Source organism: Squalius cephalus (genome assembly GCF_949319135.1).
Source record: "Squalius cephalus genome assembly, chromosome: 6".
Taxonomy (NCBI): domain Eukaryota; kingdom Metazoa; phylum Chordata; class Actinopteri; order Cypriniformes; family Leuciscidae; genus Squalius; species Squalius cephalus.
In genome coordinates this window covers 3,377,284-3,397,460 of record NC_137127.1, presented here as the reverse complement: position 1 = coordinate 3,397,460, position 20,177 = coordinate 3,377,284, and the positions used below count along the sequence as shown (strand labels likewise).

The 20,177-nt window shown below is 37.6% G+C and overlaps 2 protein-coding genes across 2 annotated transcripts in view; both read left to right on the top strand.

The window, feature by feature from the left end:
* The window catches only part of LOC307160070 (uncharacterized protein), a 719,517-nt gene that overhangs the window by 482,215 nt on the left and 217,125 nt on the right, over window positions 1-20,177 (top strand). Inside the window, exons 42-53 of the mRNA XM_079873884.1 lie at window positions 6,119-6,289; window positions 6,479-6,652; window positions 8,861-9,031; window positions 9,153-9,326; window positions 9,671-9,841; window positions 10,784-10,957; window positions 11,107-11,277; window positions 15,609-15,782; window positions 15,955-16,125; window positions 16,284-16,454; window positions 16,700-16,873; window positions 17,798-17,968. Coding sequence (XP_079730010.1) covers window positions 6,119-6,289; window positions 6,479-6,652; window positions 8,861-9,031; window positions 9,153-9,326; window positions 9,671-9,841; window positions 10,784-10,957; window positions 11,107-11,277; window positions 15,609-15,782; window positions 15,955-16,125; window positions 16,284-16,454; window positions 16,700-16,873; window positions 17,798-17,968 — 2,067 coding nt within the window. The remainder of the gene's footprint in view (window positions 1-6,118; window positions 6,290-6,478; window positions 6,653-8,860; window positions 9,032-9,152; window positions 9,327-9,670; window positions 9,842-10,783; window positions 10,958-11,106; window positions 11,278-15,608; window positions 15,783-15,954; window positions 16,126-16,283; window positions 16,455-16,699; window positions 16,874-17,797; window positions 17,969-20,177) is intronic.
* LOC307160092 (protein NLRC3-like) lies at window positions 1,153-2,706 on the top strand. Its single transcript, XM_079873936.1, has 2 exons — window positions 1,153-2,110; window positions 2,315-2,706. The coding sequence occupies exons 1-2, from the start codon at window positions 1,266-1,268 to the stop codon at window positions 2,487-2,489; spliced, it is 1,020 nt and encodes a 339-aa protein (XP_079730062.1). The 5' UTR covers window positions 1,153-1,265; the 3' UTR covers window positions 2,490-2,706.

Sequence of the window (20,177 nt, the reverse complement as noted above, 5' to 3'; positions counted from 1 at the left end):
TGCAAAACACACACACCTATTGTCTCCAGTTGTTTTGTGAGAGGTCAAAGTAAATACTTTTGGTGCGAGTGGTAAAGGAGTTTCATTCCCGCAGCAGCAGAACAGTCAGAAAAAGAAAACAATGCCTGTTCTTCTGTTGTGGGAGATGCCCCAATAAAGATTGTTGATAACATTTGCATTTATCCCCCAAACTCAGGCGTGACCACTTGGGCACGAGAAAGGGTCCAGCAAAAGCTGAATAAATATTTGGGTGCTAGATGTTTATTGTTCTTTTGTTCCACTTGGGTATTTAAAGGGGATTGGCAAACCACTCAGGGAAGCATCTGTAAACAGAACTTCCCACACTGTTGCTGTGTGTCTCTATTGCCAGGTATGCTGACTCTTTTAAACTATTTTTGATATTGCATTTTGAATTATGGTTGTATTTTATGCTGATCAGTTATGTATTGTGTATTCTGTTTAATCCTTTTTTGATGCTTAATCCTGCCTGGCAAAATAAATGTTACATCTTGATTTATTCTGGAAGTATTCTGAAATCATTATTTAAATATATTAAGGAGGCTGGTGCTACCGCAAATCTTAGTTAAGGTAGGTCAAACTAAGGCGCATGTATGAACGGAGCAGTAGGCACGTTATCATGGAGACCTTTTGATTTCTGTCTATCACTGGTTTAGCAAGTTGTATGGAAGTGGCTAAATTAAACTACACTCTCTAGTCCGAGTAAGCAGTAGGCGACCGACTTTAGAGGTATTAGCAAACCCTTCATCCTCTGACTAAAATCAGAATTAACAAGTTTGTGTCCGTGAGAAACACGAATTGGCCGACGTGATCTCTGTGCGGCATTGGGTCCATAATTAATTAATAACTGAAAGTATGGAAGGTCAAGAATAATAAAAGATCTAAATTAAATCACAATTCATCTTTTGATCAGCTGATAAGAGAGAAAATCAATAAATACAAAGAGTCACTTAAAAATTGGAGTCAGATTAAATTATTCATGGAGTCAGAATTAAAAAGGGAAATCAACTGTTTAATAAATTAAAGTGAATTTTACAGAAGCGCCCGAAAAGGCATACACGCTGCATTGCCTTCGACCAAGACACCGGACACCGTCGTTGGGCCGGTGATTGGAGCTTACAATTGCAGCCACTGTCCTCCAAAACATTTTGGAGGAGAAAATAAATAATACAAAAAATCTGACTGAGGACGCCTCTATAACACTGCAGGAATCAAATACTGAAGACCTTCCCAAGACTCTGACACAAATGTACACACACTTTCTCCGCTTTCAGATCCAGCAGAGCAGACAAAAGTATGATGGAGAATACAGACCAGATGTTTCCTGGGATAAAGATGCCATCCTTTCACTGGGGAAACTGGCATTTCATCAGCTGGAAAAAAACAACCTGATCTTCTATGACACAGACCTGAAGGACTGTGGTATTGATGCCTCTAAAGCATCAGTGTTTTCAGGCATGTGTACACAGATCTTTAAAGAGGAAACGGGAATCATTATTGGTACCATGTACTGCTTTGTTCACTTGAGCATTCAAGAGTTTATTGCAGCCCTTTATGCACATCTTTTTCTAGACATCAATAAGAAAAGTGTGTTTGTTCAAGAGTCTACAGAGCAGGAAACCAAAAATGAAGCCATGATTGATTTGCTGAAAACTGCAGTGGACAAGGCGCTCGCAAGTGACAATGGACATCTGGATCTTTTCCTTCGATTCCTTCTTGGTCTATCACTTCAGTCTAATTATCCACTCTTACGAGGTCTGTTGACACAGCAAGACAGCAATGACCAGAGCAACAAGGACATAGTTCAGTACATCAAGCAAAAGTTTGAAGAAAATTTATCTCCAGAAAGGTCCATCAATCTGTTCTACTGTCTGAATGAACTGAATGACCAAACTCTGGTTAAAGACATTCAAACACAACTTAGAGAAGGAAGTCTCTCATCTCACCTTTCACCTGCCCAGTGGTCTGCTCTGGTCTTTGTGTTGTTGACATCAGAGGAGGAGCTGGAAGACTTTGAGCTTGAGAAATTTAAGAAATCAGACGAGTGTCTAATTAGACTATCAGCGGTCATCAAAGCCTCCAAAAGAGCTCTGTAAGTCTTTTACTTTTTGTTTTTATCTGAATTAATTCTTAATTGTATACCATCTATATATTTAATTTATATCTGTAGTTTTTATTTATTTATATTTTTCCTCTAATGAATACAGTGGAAATAAAGTCTAATTTGACTATTTTATTATAATTTTAGTATATAAGTATTATGTAGAAAACTCTGTAATCTGTAATTCTTTTGTAGGCTAAATGACTGTAACTTGACATACAAAAGCTGTTCGGCTCTGGCTGCAGTTCTTGGATCAGATTCCAATCTGAAAGAGTTGAACATGAACAATAATAATCTGCAGGATTCAGGAGTGAAGCTGCTCTGCACTAGACTGGAGAGTGTAAAGTGTAAATTGGAGACACTTTGGTAAGTTATTTGATGTAACAATTAGAACAAAGGGAAATATTGTTAATTAATTGTGGTAATTTTTAAATACTATTAAGAATGAACTGATATATAGCGAAGGTAATATCTGAGTTGACTAATCTGTTCATCCAATGAACATTCAGTATAATCAAGGTCAAGGTGTCTTTTTTAGTACCCTAGGATAAATTTGTTGTGCAGACAGGAGATTGAGCAATCCATGTAAAAAAAAAAAAAAAATCATAAAACTTTAAAACATGAAACACTACGCTGATAACGACGAAGTTTGTTGACTAACGTTGCTTTTGGGAACCGCAATTGATGTCCGAATTCCAGACATCATACTTTACTATATACCTACTATAGTTTTCATACCAGACTAAGCTGATGCAAGATTTTTTTCAGTCAGTTTACTCTCTACTTCACATTAATACCTGTTTAGCTTTTAAAATTTTAATTTTAACTTCCCTTTTTGCTGCTTCTCTTTGGGCCTCATTTATCAGTCTTAACGTAGAAACGAGCGCAGATCCGAGCACAGAAATCATCTTGCAACAGGGTTCACGTGTGATTTCATAATTCATGAGACATTTGTATGCTGCCAATCCCATCCTATGACTGATCATACATTGATAAATGTGCCAGCTGAAAACAGTCATTTAAATATCACGCCCCAAATTTTAGAAGCCTTGCCCTTTAGTGCCCTTTAGTTTATGACATATAGAAATGGGCAGACTTGACTCAATGGATGGACGAACTGACAGGAGTGGCCTGACATCTACACTTACATAAAAGAAAAACCGAGTGTGTATAGTGTGTATAATTGTAGAAAGAGAGACGACACAAAAGGTTTCATTTATGTTTAGTCTCTGGTCGTTAGTAAACTGCTACTGTAGTTGTACGACTAACAAAGTTAGCTATTGCGCGTAAAAAGTAAGCGTTACGTGAGAAATCACTTAGTTCCCCAATTTCTGATTAGGTGGGCATGAATGAGAAATCTTTAGACATGTAATCAAACCATAATCCATACCAACAAAAGACAATAGTTTATTCAACCTGAACTGATATGAAGTGTGCGCTGCAAACGCAAGCATTTTTCATGATCGTTTCTGTCCGCTCCGCACATTTTATTGTGTTGTTTAACCACAGCTGAATTAGCTTGATAGCATACTGCACGGTTAACATGGCTGAAGTTACACACTGTTTGAGAGACTTAATAAGAATGAAGATGCATTTATGAATTATACAGACAATGAGCATTTTGGGGTAAAAAATAAAATAACGGCATGGCTTTGGTCTTTGTGAATACAGTAAGAAACAACAGACAATGTGCTAACGAAACATATTCAGAAAGGCAATTTACAAACATCACAAAATAAATATGAAATTGGATCATGAACAGTTGGTTTCGATCCATCTCCATCCCCTTCTGCGGAAATCCTGTGTTTTACTCACCCTCGTGTGCAAAGCAGTCTGTAAAATTACATACACAATGTAAAATTGACCTGTTTTCTTGGACACATTCCGTTCATAAATAAAATTACACCACTGCGTACTTAGTGGCTCAGATGCTGGAGTTTATGGAAACTCCATGTTTATTATTACATAATGTTGACGTAGCTGACACATATCACAGGCTCACGGATTGTAGGTGGTGCTGTCCCACAGAGTTTTGCTCCAACCCAACTCACCATCCTTCACATAGCTTTAGTAGTCCTGAAGATATTGAGGTGTGTATGATTAGGGTTGGAGCTAAACTATGCTGTTTATGATTTATGGGGATTATAAAACAAGGAGTGGGTGGATTTTTACCATTATAGGGTGGTTATTTACACACACTGTGGAAACACCTGTGTTCAAACTTATAAAGTACATTTTGTATAATAGGTCCCCTTTAAATTAAATGGTAGCCTATTCAAAACAAGAATGTTTCGGGGAAAAAATAGCTATACATTTATATTAAATTATAAATAAAAACAAATGGGACCTATTATGCAAAAATTACTTTTATAAGGTGTTTGAACACATAGTGTGTCCACAGTGTGTGTAAACAACCAGCCTAAAATGGTTAATATCCACCCAATCCTTTTTTTTAAATCCCCATAAATCATAAACATTCTCTCAAAACAAGCGATTCCAGATTTCTCCCTACAATGATGTCAATGAAATCTGGATTCGCTTGTTTTGAGAAAATATTTTGTTTGTTTTTGAGAGACCCACCCACTGGTGACGATCTCCTATTAGCATAGACACAGCCCTGAGTGAGAAGCACAGAGTCCGCCATTGTTATATTGTTGCTAGAACAGCTAGTGCAGGGATAGACAACATCGGTCCTGGAGTGCAGCTGTTCTGCATAGTTTAGCTTTAACCCTATCAAACACACCTGAATGTCTTCAGGATTATTAAAGCTACTTGAAGGGAAGGTGAGTTGGGTCGGAGCAAAACTCTGCAGGACAGCAGCACTCAGGACTGACCATCTGTTATATGTCTTATATGCCTGTTATATGTCTCAGCTACGTAAACATTATAACTGATCTGTTGATGGCTGTAATAATAAACATAAGAGTCTCCATAAACTCCCATTTCATTTATGAAGGGAATGTGTCCAAGTAAATTAATATACCAGTATGTGAAAGTCATTTGACACCAGACTACTTTGCACATAAGTAAAACACAGGATTTACAAAAGTTGATTCTGAAAGATGGATCGATACCAACTTTTCATGATCCAATTTCATATGTATATTGTGATGTTTACAAGTTGCCTTTCTGAATGTGTTTCGTTAGCAAATCTCCAATGTAAAATCAACATCATAGTGTAATGTTGATTCAACAAAATTACCATAGATTATTTTTTTTCATTTCAATATTGATTCCGCATCAGTGATGTAGAATCATAGTATAGTGTTGATTCAATAGCATTACCATTGATTTGTGGTTGAAATCTTAACATTGCTTCACCTGTAACTGAGGGTGCAACAGTGATACTAAAGCAACATCACTTTGTAACGTTAATTCAATGCAATTACTTCAGTAAAAACTTCAGGTTTCCAATTGGCACTAATAAAGACACCTTCACCGTTGGACCCAGAAAAAGGAACTTTTAACAGTCACTCTAAATTGTCTCAAATAAGGTTTGAATACTTCTCACTGATTAGACAACTCATTTTAATTCAAATGGCTCTCAGGATTCTCCTCCTGATTCTCATTAGGCTCTTTTCTTCAGAGCAAACATCCGAGGATATCTAGGGTATATCCTTGGGCTTGTGCATAGAGGCTCCAGGGAGCAACATACTCTCTAGAACGAGAGGAGTAACGTTAGCTTGACCTGAACATGTCAGTGTCAGCAAGCATGTCGTTCATCTCTGTGAGCGATCTCTCAAGAGTGAACCTGATGATGAACCTGATTAGACAACTCATTTTTATACAAATGGCTCATTCAGGTCAAACTTACACAGCAATTACATGAGATAAATTTTGTTAAACACTTTTAAACATCAGTATTAATAATAGCTGGAAAGTAAAATTCATAACAATCAAATAATCTTTTCAGGTTGTAGTCTTCTGATCTTTTCTCTACTTCCTACAGTTAATGGTACAGTTGTGTGTCTTCATCATGTTTTGTAATATTTTATTTAGGCTCAGTAAGTGTGATCTAACAGAGGAAAGCTGTTCAGCTCTGGCTTCAGTACTCAGTTCAGACTCCAGCATTCTGAAGGATCTTGACCTGAGCAATAATAATCTGCAGGATTCAGGAGTGAAGCTGCTCTCTGTTGGACTGAAAAATAACTGTAAACTGGAGAAACTCAGGTCAGATGATTTCTAACATATTAAAGGTCTCTTTTGTTTGCATCTATATCTTATTTTTTCTATTCTCTAATTTGTACAAGAAAGAAACGATAATTCACGAACCATTTCCTTTAGGGCTTAAAATTGTTCTGGTAATTTTAAGAATAACTAGTTAATAAGCTGAATCTTATATTTTCATTTCTGTTGTAGACTTTCAGACTGCAGTATCACAGAAGAAGGTTATAAAGCTCTGGCTTCAGCTCTGAGATCAAACCCTTCACACCTGATAGAGCTGGATCTCAGAGGAAATGATCCTGGACAATCAGGAGTGAAGGAGCTCGATGATTTACTACAGGATCAGAAGTGTCAACTCAAAACACTGAAGTGAGTTTTTTTTTTTTTTTTTTTATAAATGTGCAGTAGTTTTAATGCCCCCATGCTGAGGGGATGTTTGCCAATCATGACTGTGACAAGCACAAATACATTTACTACTTAACTGGTACGCACCAGGCTGTCAGTAGCACTACCTCCTATGGCCACTGCCCAAGTTTCATGCTTTAATAAGGGAGCACCTTTGTGATTTCACACGAAGGACTTAGAGAGGGGTTCCTTAATGGCCCAGACCCAAATGCCTCTAGCCTGCCACTTTTCAGGGGGACCAACGTCAACCCCCATACCAGGGAGGCTATCATGCTCTATCAGCTGAAGCCAACAACCTGCTTTCTTTGAAGAATGAACCTGACCACAGTCTCTAACCAGAGACAGATACCGCCTCCACAGGGCTATGGGGAGTGGAGGCCTCAGCAGGATGACTCTCGAAGAAGAGGAGGCCTGCCACACTCACACCAATGTGGTCTCTAGTGTTTTCTCTTACAACGTGGGAAACAGCTCCTCACCCAGACAGCAGAGGACATGAGTGTCACCAGATATCTGAAATCTTTTACACGGGTCGGCACACTTCCTGAAGTGCTTGTAGGAAGCCATGATATTCTCTCCACAGTACCAGCAACACAGTCCCTGAAAAGGGAAACAAAAAGAGGATGACACGTTCTCTAGGCGCCCTTTTATACTTCCTGGTCTCGCTAGTAGTGACGCCATGGCTGTCGCCGGCCAATACGATTGCCGTGATAACACAGTACTTCAGTCATCAGTCACACTGAGGCGTTCTCCAAAGCGTCTCAGGGCGCAGTGCAAGTTCCCTTTCGAAAGGGAACTAAAGGCTCTTGGAAAAACTTGTGAAAATTCTAGGGGTGACCCCGAATAGTCGAAGATTCGATGCTTCGATAGGAGGAGCCTGATTCGACTACCGATCTCATGGTCGAATCTTCGCCGAGGTGTTATGAAACAAGGATCATGCCACTTTGGCTATATGAGGGCGCTCAATTTCACATAGAACTAGCTTTTATGTCAATACGTTAATATTCAGCATATTATGATAATGCTGTATATAAAAATGTGCAAAGAAAGAAGCTTTTAATAAATATTTTTTAACGTGCGTGAATAAATCCAAACACCCCATGACAGATTTAAGTTTCACTTTCGATCCGTGACCGACAGAGGAGCGTCTTCGCGGCAAGGATTTAAATCTTTAACAATGTCTGGGATAAGAAAATCTAAAGTGTGGATGTACACCATCAGAAAGGATATTCTCCAAGGCTGGATTTAACATCAGGAAAACCATGATCGCACTTCTGCCGGCCAACGTTAACACGTTTCACGCATAGACTGGGTTTCACGTTAGAATGTATTTTATCCGCGCGCACAATTTGAAAAGACTCCAACGGACACAGACAGAGTGAAAGACTGGATTTGTTCTCTCGATCAGGTAGGGTAGGGTACAAGTGATTTCAAAACTTTTCAGCCGGTTCTAATTTGATTTTTGGATGCTGTGAACATTTTTAGCTAAAAAGACTGCCTCCAGTTTAGCATTTATTGTTGTTTCTGCAGTTAAAAAGACAAAGTTGAAAATTCTGGCTACTATCGTTATTTTAATAATTTCTTTATTTTTATTTTATTTATTAATCTGTCAGGGTTATCTAATCTAACTATTTGTGGCTTGTGTTTTGAATATGTTCCCCTGCACTTTAGGCATTTTGCACACATTTGCTCCTCATCTTGTGACTTATTCTAATTTATTTCGTTTTGTATTTTTTATTTATTAAAAAGGTATTGGCCTATTCTGTTCTAATTTAATTTTAGTAAATTAATTGTTTATTTTTTCGGTGCATCGATGTTGTGCTGTAGGCTGGTCTGCTCGCACAGGTAATTTAGCCGATTTAATTTGATTTGCATGTGAAATGCAAATCCTGTCTGCAGTGTGGCCTTTCTGGAGTTATGTTATTTCTTAGTTTTATTGATCCAAAATGTTTTTATACATTTTCTTCTATATCTTTGTGTGATTTTCTGTACATCGCGGCTTTGAAACGTTAAAGCCCCGCCCCCAGCCCCACCCCCATACACATGATTCGACTATTAGTCGACTATAGGCAAGACATGACGATTCTGGTTCGACTATGAAAATCCATAGTCGGGGACAGCCCTAGAAAATTCATTATATGGCACGTAATGTCAATGTACTTCCTCTATCTCCAGGTTTTTGAGTCCTCCTGCAGATGAAGCCTGTCAGTATGTGAGAGGAATTGTGGGTAAAAACCCGTTACTCCTGAGAGAGCTGAATCTGAGTAAACGTGAACTAGGAGACACAGGAGTGAATCAGATCGCTGCTCTACTGCAGGATAAACACTGTAAACTCAACACACTGATGTGAGTATTTTACTTGGTCTAATACTTAACATGTAAAATATCTATAAAAATAACATTGTCATTTTTCATAAAGAAAGTTTTAAGATTAAATGAAGAGTGTTTCCTTTTTCTTTCTCTTCAGGCTGAATAATAACAGTATTACAGCAGAAGATTGTGCGGCTCTGACTTCAGCGTTTAATTCAAACCCTTCAAACCTGATAGAGCTGGATCTGAGTGAGAATAAACTAGGAAACTCAGGAATTGAGAAGATCTGTGTTCTGTTGGAAAATATACAATGCAGATTGACTAAACTGAAGTGTGTATTTTTATTTATCCACATTTCAATATGATAATATATATTATAGTCTTGAAAATTATGAAGATTATTAAGGCTAAAATATATTAGTTGCAGTATTATTAAATATTGTACTAAGCACTGTAAGTATGAATTAATATGTAAATCTCTATTAATGAGAAATTCAGTTTAATACGTTTATTTTAAGTTATTATTGGTTCCATTTCATGATTTTAATATGAAAATTTGAAATTTAGTTTGCTTGTTTTTTTTAGTGTAGAACATGCACAATTTGTGTTCTGTTCTTATAAATTGTAGAATAACTGAATAAGCGTCTGAATGTTACATTTTCCTTTCTGTTCTAGACTCTCAGACTGCAGTATCACAGAAGAAGGTTATAAAGCTCTGGCTTCAGCTCTGAGATCAAACCCTTCACACCTGATAGAGCTGGATCTCAGAGGAAATTATCCTGGACAATCAGGAGTGAAGGAGCTCAGTGATTTACTACAGGATGAACGCTGTAAATTAAAGACCAGGTGATTAATGTCTTAAAATATTTCAAAATAAGCCACAAATGTGATATCTGCTATATGAAACTAAGGGGATTGGGAATTGGAGAGGAATGGCAATTAAAGGTTGAGGAATTTACAGCATACCTATTACTGAAATTCAACAGTCACACAACTATATTTTGTGACACGAACCTTGTGATAAAACATAATTACATAATTTTGAATTTCTGATTAGACTTCTCCAAAACTAATTTTAAAATCAGTTAACACCATTTCTGTAATCGTATAACAATCTTCTAATTCTCAAATTTAAAATTTTAGATAAATTATAGCATTCTGGGTAATAAGCTTCCAGAAAGCTCCATGGAAATTTTATAAAATAATGTCATTATGTTTTAAATAATGTTGTGTATATGACTTGAAAATTCTTAATTTGATTCTTGATACAATTCAATTAATCATTTTTACCAGCCCCCACCAAAACTAAAATAAATAAATAAAATAGTTATTTTTGACCCATAACTTTGTATAAGGTTGAAACCTACATTTTAGTTACCAGTGAAATTTCACAATTTCGATACCACAACTAAAAGTACTAGAAAAACAATGGAAAAGCACAGTCAAGTGAAAATTATCTGCTTGAATGGATTTGATACACAGCCTTCGGTATAGATATCTGTTTAAGGTGGAGACTGGTTCCTACATTCGCCACATTGCTGTACCTAGCTAAGTGACTGACTCAAATCATTAGAAATAATTTACTGAATACAGTTAGAAATAATCAAGGTTCCTCACAATAATTATATATTAGTTTTGATATATTTTAACATACAGTAAACATTTTTTATTGATTTTGCATTGTTTTCGCATTGTGCATCATGTATTTGCTTAGCTTGAAAGAATGGAAGGTGCAAAAAAACAAACATTTTGACAGAATTATCTAAAATACTCTTCTGTGTTCTGTAGGTTTTTGAAAAGTGATGCTGCACAGGAAGCGTGTGAGTGTCTCACTAAAGTTCTGGGTAGAAGTCCATTATTACTGACAGAACTGGATCTGAGTGAAGATAAATTAGGAGATCTGGATGGAGAGAAGCTCTCTGCTCTTTTGATGGACTCTCATAGCAAAGTGGAGAAAATCAAGTGAGTCATCATGATTTAAACATTATAACTTCTCTGTTAATTCATTATATGAGACTATCAGTTACATATGTGATCAAAATTGAAGACCTGCTGATCTGATGTGTGTTGAATATGTGCTGAATAATAAATAATGCTGTTTCTGTGTTTAGGCTGAATAATTGTGATCTGACAGAGAAAAGTTGTTCAGTTCTAGCTACTGTTCTCTCCTCCAAAACCATCCTGAAAGAGCTGAACCTGAACAACAGCCGTCTGCTGGACTCAGGAGTCAAAGAGATCTGTGAGGGACTGAAGAATCCTGTGTGTGAGCTGAAGATACTCAAGTGAGTACATTTCACCACATTTTAAGGATGTTTGATAACTTTTTTGTGCTGATCTAATACTAATATTTTCTTAGTGCTATGTGCACATTTTAACTAAATTAAAGATATTAAAATCAACCCAATGTTTACAGGTTTATTGTAATTAATTATACAAGTGGTCTGTCTGAATATTCAAATCTGATTGGCTGGAAGTTGTGCAATAAAACAGTTTAATTCACATGTTCAGGTCAGGTTCGTTCTATATTAATGCACTGTTTTCATTTAAGCACACAAACATACATCACTCGCACACAGAGGGTCCTATCATACACCGGTGCAATGTGGCACCAGGCGCAATGCAAGTGTTTTTTGTTAGTTCCAGCCCGACGCAGTTATCATTTTCGCGTCCTGGGCCGCGTTGTTTAAAAATCAAATGCATTTGCGCCCATTTGTGCACCCATATGGGCTGCTGGTCTGAAAACAAGGTGTGTTCAGGTGCGTTGGGCGCATTTGCAACAACTGAACGACCATCTGACTTCTCAAAGTCTCACTGCCATAGTGATGTGATTGATCTGCAGGCAAATTTTCCATAGCTCCTGACGTTACTGGAGTAGCTTTAAAAATGTATAAAAATCGAGGTAGCTACTAACATCACATCTTTTATGCATCGCCGGCGACTATGTAATGCAAGATTAAAGTTAACTTAACTTTGCATGCTAAATAAGAAAATATAGGCCTGGTTTCAAAAACAGGGCTTATATTAAGCCATGATTAGGCCTTAGTTCAATTAGGGCATTGTAGTTTTTATAAACATAAATTAGAAAAAACATTACTGGTGTACATATTGAGACAAAACAATGGCACTGACATATTTTAAGATATCAATTAAAACAGCTCAAACATGCATTTTAGTCTGAGACTAGGTTTAAGCCTTGTCTGAGAACCCAGGGTATAGTGTTCTTGGGTTTTTGTTTTCATTCTGAAATGCGAGTGACATTATGGAGGATTCTGCTCTATACAACTCTATTTTGACAACAAAATCACAAACCTAAAGATGAAATAGAATTTCATTTTGAGTGCGATAATAACACCAAACACAAATTTAAATCAACAAGAATGCTTCAAGAAGAAGAAAAAGTTGAAAAACATTTTGGTCCAGTCAGGGCCCAGACCTATATCAGATCAATAACTTGTGGAATGAATTGAGGAGACCTATAGACAGGAGATCCCTCTGAAATTTGATTAGCTCTTAACAAACTACCTGGAGCTAACCTATGAAACGCCCTATTTAACCTATTTAAAAAGTCCAGTGAAGGGGAGATTCTCAGCTTTTCAGTGGTATCACATTTGTCTCGTTGGACATTCAGGGGCTCGTTAGTAAGCGTGGTTGCATCATCAAGTTCTGCAGCATTGATTCATCAAGGAAACACATTCATTTTGTTCTTCTGAGTCAAACGGCAAGGTTTTGCTGAAGTTTTGGTCTTTTGAACCACCAAATTAGCCAAAAGTAAAAGTAGTTGCGTGCATATTTGCATGCATGAAAACAAACACAAAATAACAGATTTGCATAAGAGCACTCTCTGACAAAGCACAGCAAAACATATGACACTTTGGCATGACACAAACCAAAACTAAGGATACATTTAAGTCAGAGGGCTAAAATCAGGGTAGAATATGGCCATTTATTTCTAAATTATTAGAAGCACACGGCGCAAGTGCACTTAGTGTGTGTCCGAATCCACTTTTGCTAGTTTGACGACGGGAAAAATGGTCGGCGCACATGGTCTAAAAGGGTTGTCCCTATTCTCTTAAAGGTGCTGTATGTAGCTTTTCTACCAAAACGAATCCTTTTTTTATTGCCTGTGTGTCAAGGGGTTGTAATCTCACATTAAAATGATCCACTTTGCGGGTTTTGCTATTACCTCTGAAAGCAAGTATTCTTATTTTTATGTGAAGGTCCCTTGTCGGATTTACCGCCAGTGACGTCACCTGCATGCGCGCTCCCGAGCCTCTCGCCTCGTCTAGCCTACTGACTTTGCACTCAACAGCGACGACACTGCAACCTATGACATGGACTTATGACTTATGCAACTTATGACATGTCTGATAACACTAAGAAACGACCTGCGCCCAGCAAAACACAGACTCCAACACAAACTCCACATATTGATAAAAAATAAAATAAAAATGTTCTGCTGAAGCTGGTAAGGCCAGACGTGAATCGGATGAACTTCGGGTAAAAAACACGGATCAACATCAGCAGGGCATTTGAATCATGGAGAAACCTTATCTACAAACCTAGAATGTACATTTTCTGAAGAAAATGTGAAGTGGTGCTTGCAGTGGCAAAATTCGGCACGGTTAATAGGGTTCCATACTTATCATGGTACGAGCATGGAGCATTAGTTCAACGTCAAGCTGATAAAAGTAGCCTATTTTTGTAAGGTTGCAGTGGGAGTTTACCTGAGTTTCCAGCATGTTGTGGTGATGCTTTGTGTGTTGCGTCTCAGTCTGGCCGGTACCCACAGTGCTCGCTCATAAATTCGAGCACGCGCTTGTAAACTTATTGGTTGCAATCTGAAACATCACCGCTAGAGGCCACTGAAAACTACATACAGCTCCTTTAAAAGACACTTAGTATGCCCATTTTTATAAGATGTAAAATAAGTCTCTGATGTCTCCAGAGTGTGTATGTGAAGTTTTATTCAATGTGGCACCAGCCGCAACACAAGTGTTTTTGTTAGTCTCTGCCCGACGCAGTTATCATTTTCGCGTCCTGCGCCGCGTTGTTTAATTAGAAAATGCATTTGCGCCCAATGCGTCAGTGCCATTATTTACGTCTGTATTGGTGACAACATTACGAAAACTCAAAGACAACATGCCTGGATCAGTTGGCTCACACACTGGCTGTGATGCAGGACCCTGAAATAGTGGGACTTGGTAGCACCACCTATAAAATCTAGTGTGGCAGCACTCATTGTGTCTACTAATGAGGCACTTTGGGAAAACGTGCGATGCCCCAATGTCAAGTACAGATGTACTGATGAGCTACTGTCCCGTGTGTACAATTTTACAGCAATGCTTTGGCCGTGTTTCTAATTCTTTACCCCACATGCTTGTGGCTTTACACTCCTCTCTGACCGAAGCTTCGTCTTACCCGTTAGTGATGGAACTAACTGAGCAGGACAAGCCATATGCATTCTTGCCAACCTCTATGGCATAGCTTTAGGCTTGTGCAAGCTTGATGGCAGGTTTAGTTGGCTCAGCCTTCTTTGCCAGAGGTATGTCAGAAAAATTTGCGGCGGCTACCATTGGTACCTGGTTGAATTTTTTTACCAGCTGCACAGGAAGACTACCTTAAACTCATTCTCATCATGTGGGGACAGGCTCAGGATCCAGGTCACCTCCAAAAGCCTCTGGTGTCTTGTCACAATTGAATGTCTTGGGCATCTCCCCAAGATTTGTGCTGCAGGGTCGGCTTGTGCGTTTTCATGAATTTATCTCCCTTGCCAGCAAGTGTGCGCTGCAGTGCAAGGGGATTCCTTGTAACTGTTTAGGTATTTATCTTCCAGTTAAATAGAAAAATAGAAATAGTAAATAGAACACTAGTTACAGACGAAACCATGGTTATATGGTTAAGTAGAAGACTGCCTGCCCTCCTCCCAACCCGCATATAATGTTGTACATTTTAATGCATTAATGTGGTACACATTCAGAGAGAAAAATTAAGAACTCCAACCCCTTTTCAGTTACCAAATTGAAAAGAGTAAAATATGTCTTTACATTGACGTGTACCTGGAGTTTAAAGCTGACTCAGTCTTCTTTTTAGTTGTGATAGTATTTAATAGTGTATTAATATTTGTCATGTTAATTACACACTGGTGTTTTTAGTAAGCCAAACCATTTAAATATAATAATAATAATAATAATAATAATAATAATAATAAAGACAGAAGTATGCTACTATTGTAATACATTTGCACTGTAAAATAAAACATTATATAAATGGAGCTTCACAGTACAGTAGTAAAATTGATCTTGAAAATTGATTTCTTCACTTGCAAGAGCTAAACTGTCAAGCTTTTCATTTTAGTGTGTAGATCTTTATATTCCTTTTAAAGTTTACAAACATGTTACAAATACTTCCTTCTTCAAATGTAGTGAAATACTGTAAACTTTTACAGTTACATTTTTACTTATTGCTGCAAACAATTACTCATATCTGGTAAGGTATTCAGATCTTAGTGTGATTTTGTCATATTTTGTGATTTCAGACTATTGTCCCGTAATTAATTAATCATAACTACTGTACAAAGTAAAATTGAATATGTAATTTAATTTTTTTTCTGTAGACTTTCAGACTGCAGTATCACAGAAGAAGGTTATAAAGCTTTGGCTTCAGCTCTGAGATCAAACCCTTCACACCTGATAGAGCTGGATCTCAGAGGAAATGATCCTGGACAATCAGGAGTGAAGGAGCTCAGTGATTTACTACAGGATGAGAAGTGTCAACTCAAGACCCTGAGGTGGGTGCTATTAAAACAACACTCTATAGTCTTAATCCCTTTTTTGCCAAAAGAGAATTCAACTGTCAAAAACACATTTATAAATTCGATTTTGAAAAGACTAAAGGCCCTTTCACAAGATTATGAAAATACCCAAATGAAATGGCATGTAATGTACTTACTCTGTTTCCAGGTTTTTGGGTCATATTGCGGATGAAGCCTGTCAGTATGTGAGAGGAATTGTGGGTAAAAACCCGTTACTCCTGAGAGAGCTGAATCTGAGTGAACGTGAACTAGGAGACACAGGAGTGAATCAGATCGCTGCTCTACTGCAGGATAAACACTGTAAACTCAACACACTGATGTGAGTTGAACTTTTCTAACATTTTTATTGGACATTTAAATTATCTTAAATCGGGTGAACCCTACAGAACTCACAAGCACTAATCTTCAGTGATCACTAAACGTTGGCATCAAGTATTTTGTGTTTGTAAATTCTCCTTCTTCTGTTCATCATTTTAGGCTGCGTAAGTGTGGTCTAACAGAGGAAAGCTGTTCAGCTCTCGCTACAGTCCTGAGATCAAACTCCAGTTTGAAAGAGCTTGACATCAGCAACAATAATCTGCAGGATTCAGGAGTGAAGAAACTCCAGAACGGATTAGGAAATACAAACTGTACATTGAAGAAACTCAGGTGAGTTCAATGAACCATTATTTTATTTTACTAATCACATTTTTAATTTTCAAATTTAAAATATTACTGTTGTAAATAAAAGGAAAGGAAAAGACATGCTTTTGTCAGATGTGATTTTTAAATTTTTTTATTGATTGATTCTCTGATTAAAATAAAATAAAATAAATAAAGTGCATTTGACCGTATTTCATGTAAATCATTTTTCGTGTATTTTTTTTGAGTGGTAATAAATGTCTTTTCTGTAGACTTTCAGACTGCAGTATCACAGAAGAAGGTTATAAAGCTCTGGCTTCAGCTCTGAGATCAAACCCTTCACACCTGATAGAGCTGGATCTCAGAGGAAATGATCCTGGACAATCAGGAGTGAAGGAGCTCGATGATTTACTACAGGATCAGAAGTGTCAACTCAAGACACTGAGGTGAGACGTGAGGAAATAATATAACATAAATGACATACAGGTGAATTTTATGCCTCTTTTCCACCATCTAGCCAAACTGTTCTCCTTGCTTAAGTTTGATTGACAGGCTATCTGACCAATCATAATCTGCCATCCGCCATTTTGTCCGACAAAGCAGTCAGGAGAGTTTATAGATTAACATCCGTGGATTTGAACTTGATAAACGGTGTGTACTGACGGCTTTCCGCAGTTGAAACAACATTCTTTCAGATGTTCATTCATGTTTATTTGATGCTATAAAATAACTAGAAGAGATGATCGGTTCACGAGCAGCTTTAACTGAGGCGCTACATTGATCTGTCAGACATATTAAAGAGACACAAAATGGTATTTATTGTTTAAATTTCTTTAAAAATTACTAAATTTGAAAGATGACACTTTGTTTTATATAAAAAGTATCCGTCTCTGTCCTGTCTGTCGGCGCGTTGTCTGTGTCCTCTCTGCTCCGCAATGTTTTTTTCACTGCGTGAGAACATGATGTGTGGCGAGAGAGTTGTTATATCCTTGTCGGATACAGCAACAGTAACTAAAGGGGGCGGGTCTTTGCAAACTGTCAATTCTGAGTGCCGACGTCACTACCCGCATACTACCTGCATGGTTCTGCACAGTTAGCCAATCGTGCTGAGTACTCCGGCCTGAGGACAGTTTGTAATTGTGCTGTGCCAAACCAGGATCAAGTAGAAATATTACTGTAACGGTTTCTTATTGTTCTTCGAACAGTTTGGCCCAAAAGTGGAAAAGTGGCTGTAAATTCAGTAATGCAGTAAACTGCATAATCTTTGTTGTTGTCAAAGTTAACAAGGATTAACAGTAGACTATTAATAAATAAAAAACTACGATTTGCTAAAAACTGAATTAATTCCTGCTTCATCTTCCCTTCTGCAGGTTTTTGAGTCCTACTGCAGATGAAGCCTGTCAGTATGTGAGAGGAATTGTGGGTAAAAATCCGTTACTCCAGAGAGAACTGAATCTGAGTGAACGTAAACTAGGAGACACAGGAGTGAATCAGATCGCTGCTCTTCTGCAGGATAAACACTGTAAACTCAACACACTGATGTAAGTATTATACATTGTTTTATACTTTACAAAGCATCTTTAAAACAATATACTATTTGATATTACATTTTCAAAATATTGACATTGTAGATTAATCTAAGATTAACTGAGCCATCATATACTGTAGATTAGTGGCCCCTTGCATAAAGTGCTTAGACTAGCCTTACAAATTAGTCATCTCATTTTTTTCTTTAAGACTTATCATCAAGGCCGATTGATCTAATTCAGAAAATTAAGACTGATTAGCCGTAGCTAATTGCTGGTTGACCAGACTAGTTTTTAAGACATAGTTTTAACTTAACAGCTATTTTCATGCAACTGGCCACAGGGCCACAACAAAAGCTCTCTCATAGGGCCCTATTTTAATGATCTAAGCACATGGTCTAAACTAAGCACACGGCGCAAGTGCACTTAGGGCATGTCCAGATCCACTGCACGCAAGCAGGCCATCTATGGGACAAGCCAGATTCCACCATATCTTTATGTACACAATATTAATCTTTTACATTGTAATCCTTTTTATTTGTAATATTTGGTATGTGTGTGTAATAAGCAGAGTGTATGCTTGTTGTGGACCCGCCTATTGGCGCACATGACTAATGCGCTCTTTAAATAACAAAAAAAAAATACTGGGCCATTGACTTTAGACCAGGTTTCAGCTGGTCAATGGCACAGTCTTATTTCAGTTGCCTCAAAATAGCAACGTGCCAACAATGCGCCTGAACACACCTCGTTTACAGACCAGCAGCCCATGGGCTCACAGATGTGCACAAATGCATTTGCTATTTAAACAACGTGGGGCAGGACGTGAAAATGATAACTGCGTCGGGCAGAATCTAGCAGAAAATACTTGCTTAACGCCTAGCGCTGCATTGCACCGGGTGTATGATATAACCCATAGAGTGCACAGAAACGTGATGTATTCTAGTAGGTTTGACCAGTGCGAGTGCGCATTTAGAGTGGCATTAGTCTGTTTTATATATATTTATCTATATTTGGTCTATTAAAATGCATTTAGATTTCCCCAAAATTTAAGATAAGGGGGCAAAAATGCCGCTGTATGTCTGAATGAATCACCAGTTTGAATGAATCGTTTGAATTGCAATGACTCACTCATTAAAGGTCCCGTTTTTCGTGTGTTTTTGAAGCTTTGATTGTGTTTACAGTGTGCAATATATCATGTGTTCATGTTTCGCGTGTAAAAAAACACAGTATTTTTCACACAATTTACTTATCTGTATACCGCTGTTTTCACTGTCCTAAAAACGGGCTGATGACTTCCTTGTTCTATGAAGTCCCTCCTTCAGAAATACGTAACGAGTTCTGATTGTGCCAGCGGTTCCTGTGTTGTGATTCGACAGCAGCTTAGCGCACGTTGCCCGGAAAGGTCACGCCTCTTACCATAACGTGGAGATGCATGCGCTCAGGGATGGCCAAACAAAGGTGATTGGACTCCTGGATGAAAATAACAGCGTCTCGACAACATGGCGACAAACACACTGTACAAACGCAACTCTTCCTCTTCTCCGTGGGAGCGCAACAAGACCACGCCCCCTTTTTTTGTGTATTCCTGTGGGCGGAGGTTAGTCAAAAAACTGTTCTAGTGACGTCATTAAAGAAGGAAGTAGAGGGATGTAGTCCAAACCGGCCGTTCGCTGTAGGCGACTTCTGTTAAATAAAATATCTCGCTTGGCATTGAACTTTGAGCTTTATAATTTTACAGATATTATTTATACTCTAACAACAACATTACACACTAACTAAAGTTTGAAACATGGGATCACGAAGACCGGGACCTTTAACAGTGAATTGCTGCCACCTACTAGCTGTTTTAATTCACAATTTAAAGTATCTTTTTATTTTTATTAACAATTTCAAATATCAGTATTCAGCTTTTTATGTTTAAAACATCAAAATATTATTTATGCATTTGTAACTGCAGGTTAAATGTATTCATGTCCCACTGAGTTGCATTAAACAGTCTGTGACTGTAAATGCATCTAAATGTCACTTCAGAAGCAGCTTCTGTGTTTCCTCTGCATTGCAAAGATGAATTTTGTTGATACTGATTTAATTTGCTTGGTAACAGCCATTTTGTCTTATTATTCTAATTGACTTCATTGATTAAATGTTAGAATTTAATGCAAAATATGATTTATTTATGATTTTATGCACACATTTAATTAGGTTAGAAAAAAATGCTTCATTA

Excerpts from the sequence above, each read along its gene's own strand:
- LOC307160092 (XM_079873936.1), top strand. The coding sequence starts at position 1,266 with ATGTACACACACTTTCTCCGCTTTCAGATCCAGCAGAGCAGACAAAAG. Across the intron at positions 2,111-2,314 it reads AAAGCCTCCAAAAGAGCTCT|GCTAAATGACTGTAACTTGA; the intron begins GTAAGTCTTTTA and ends ATTCTTTTGTAG.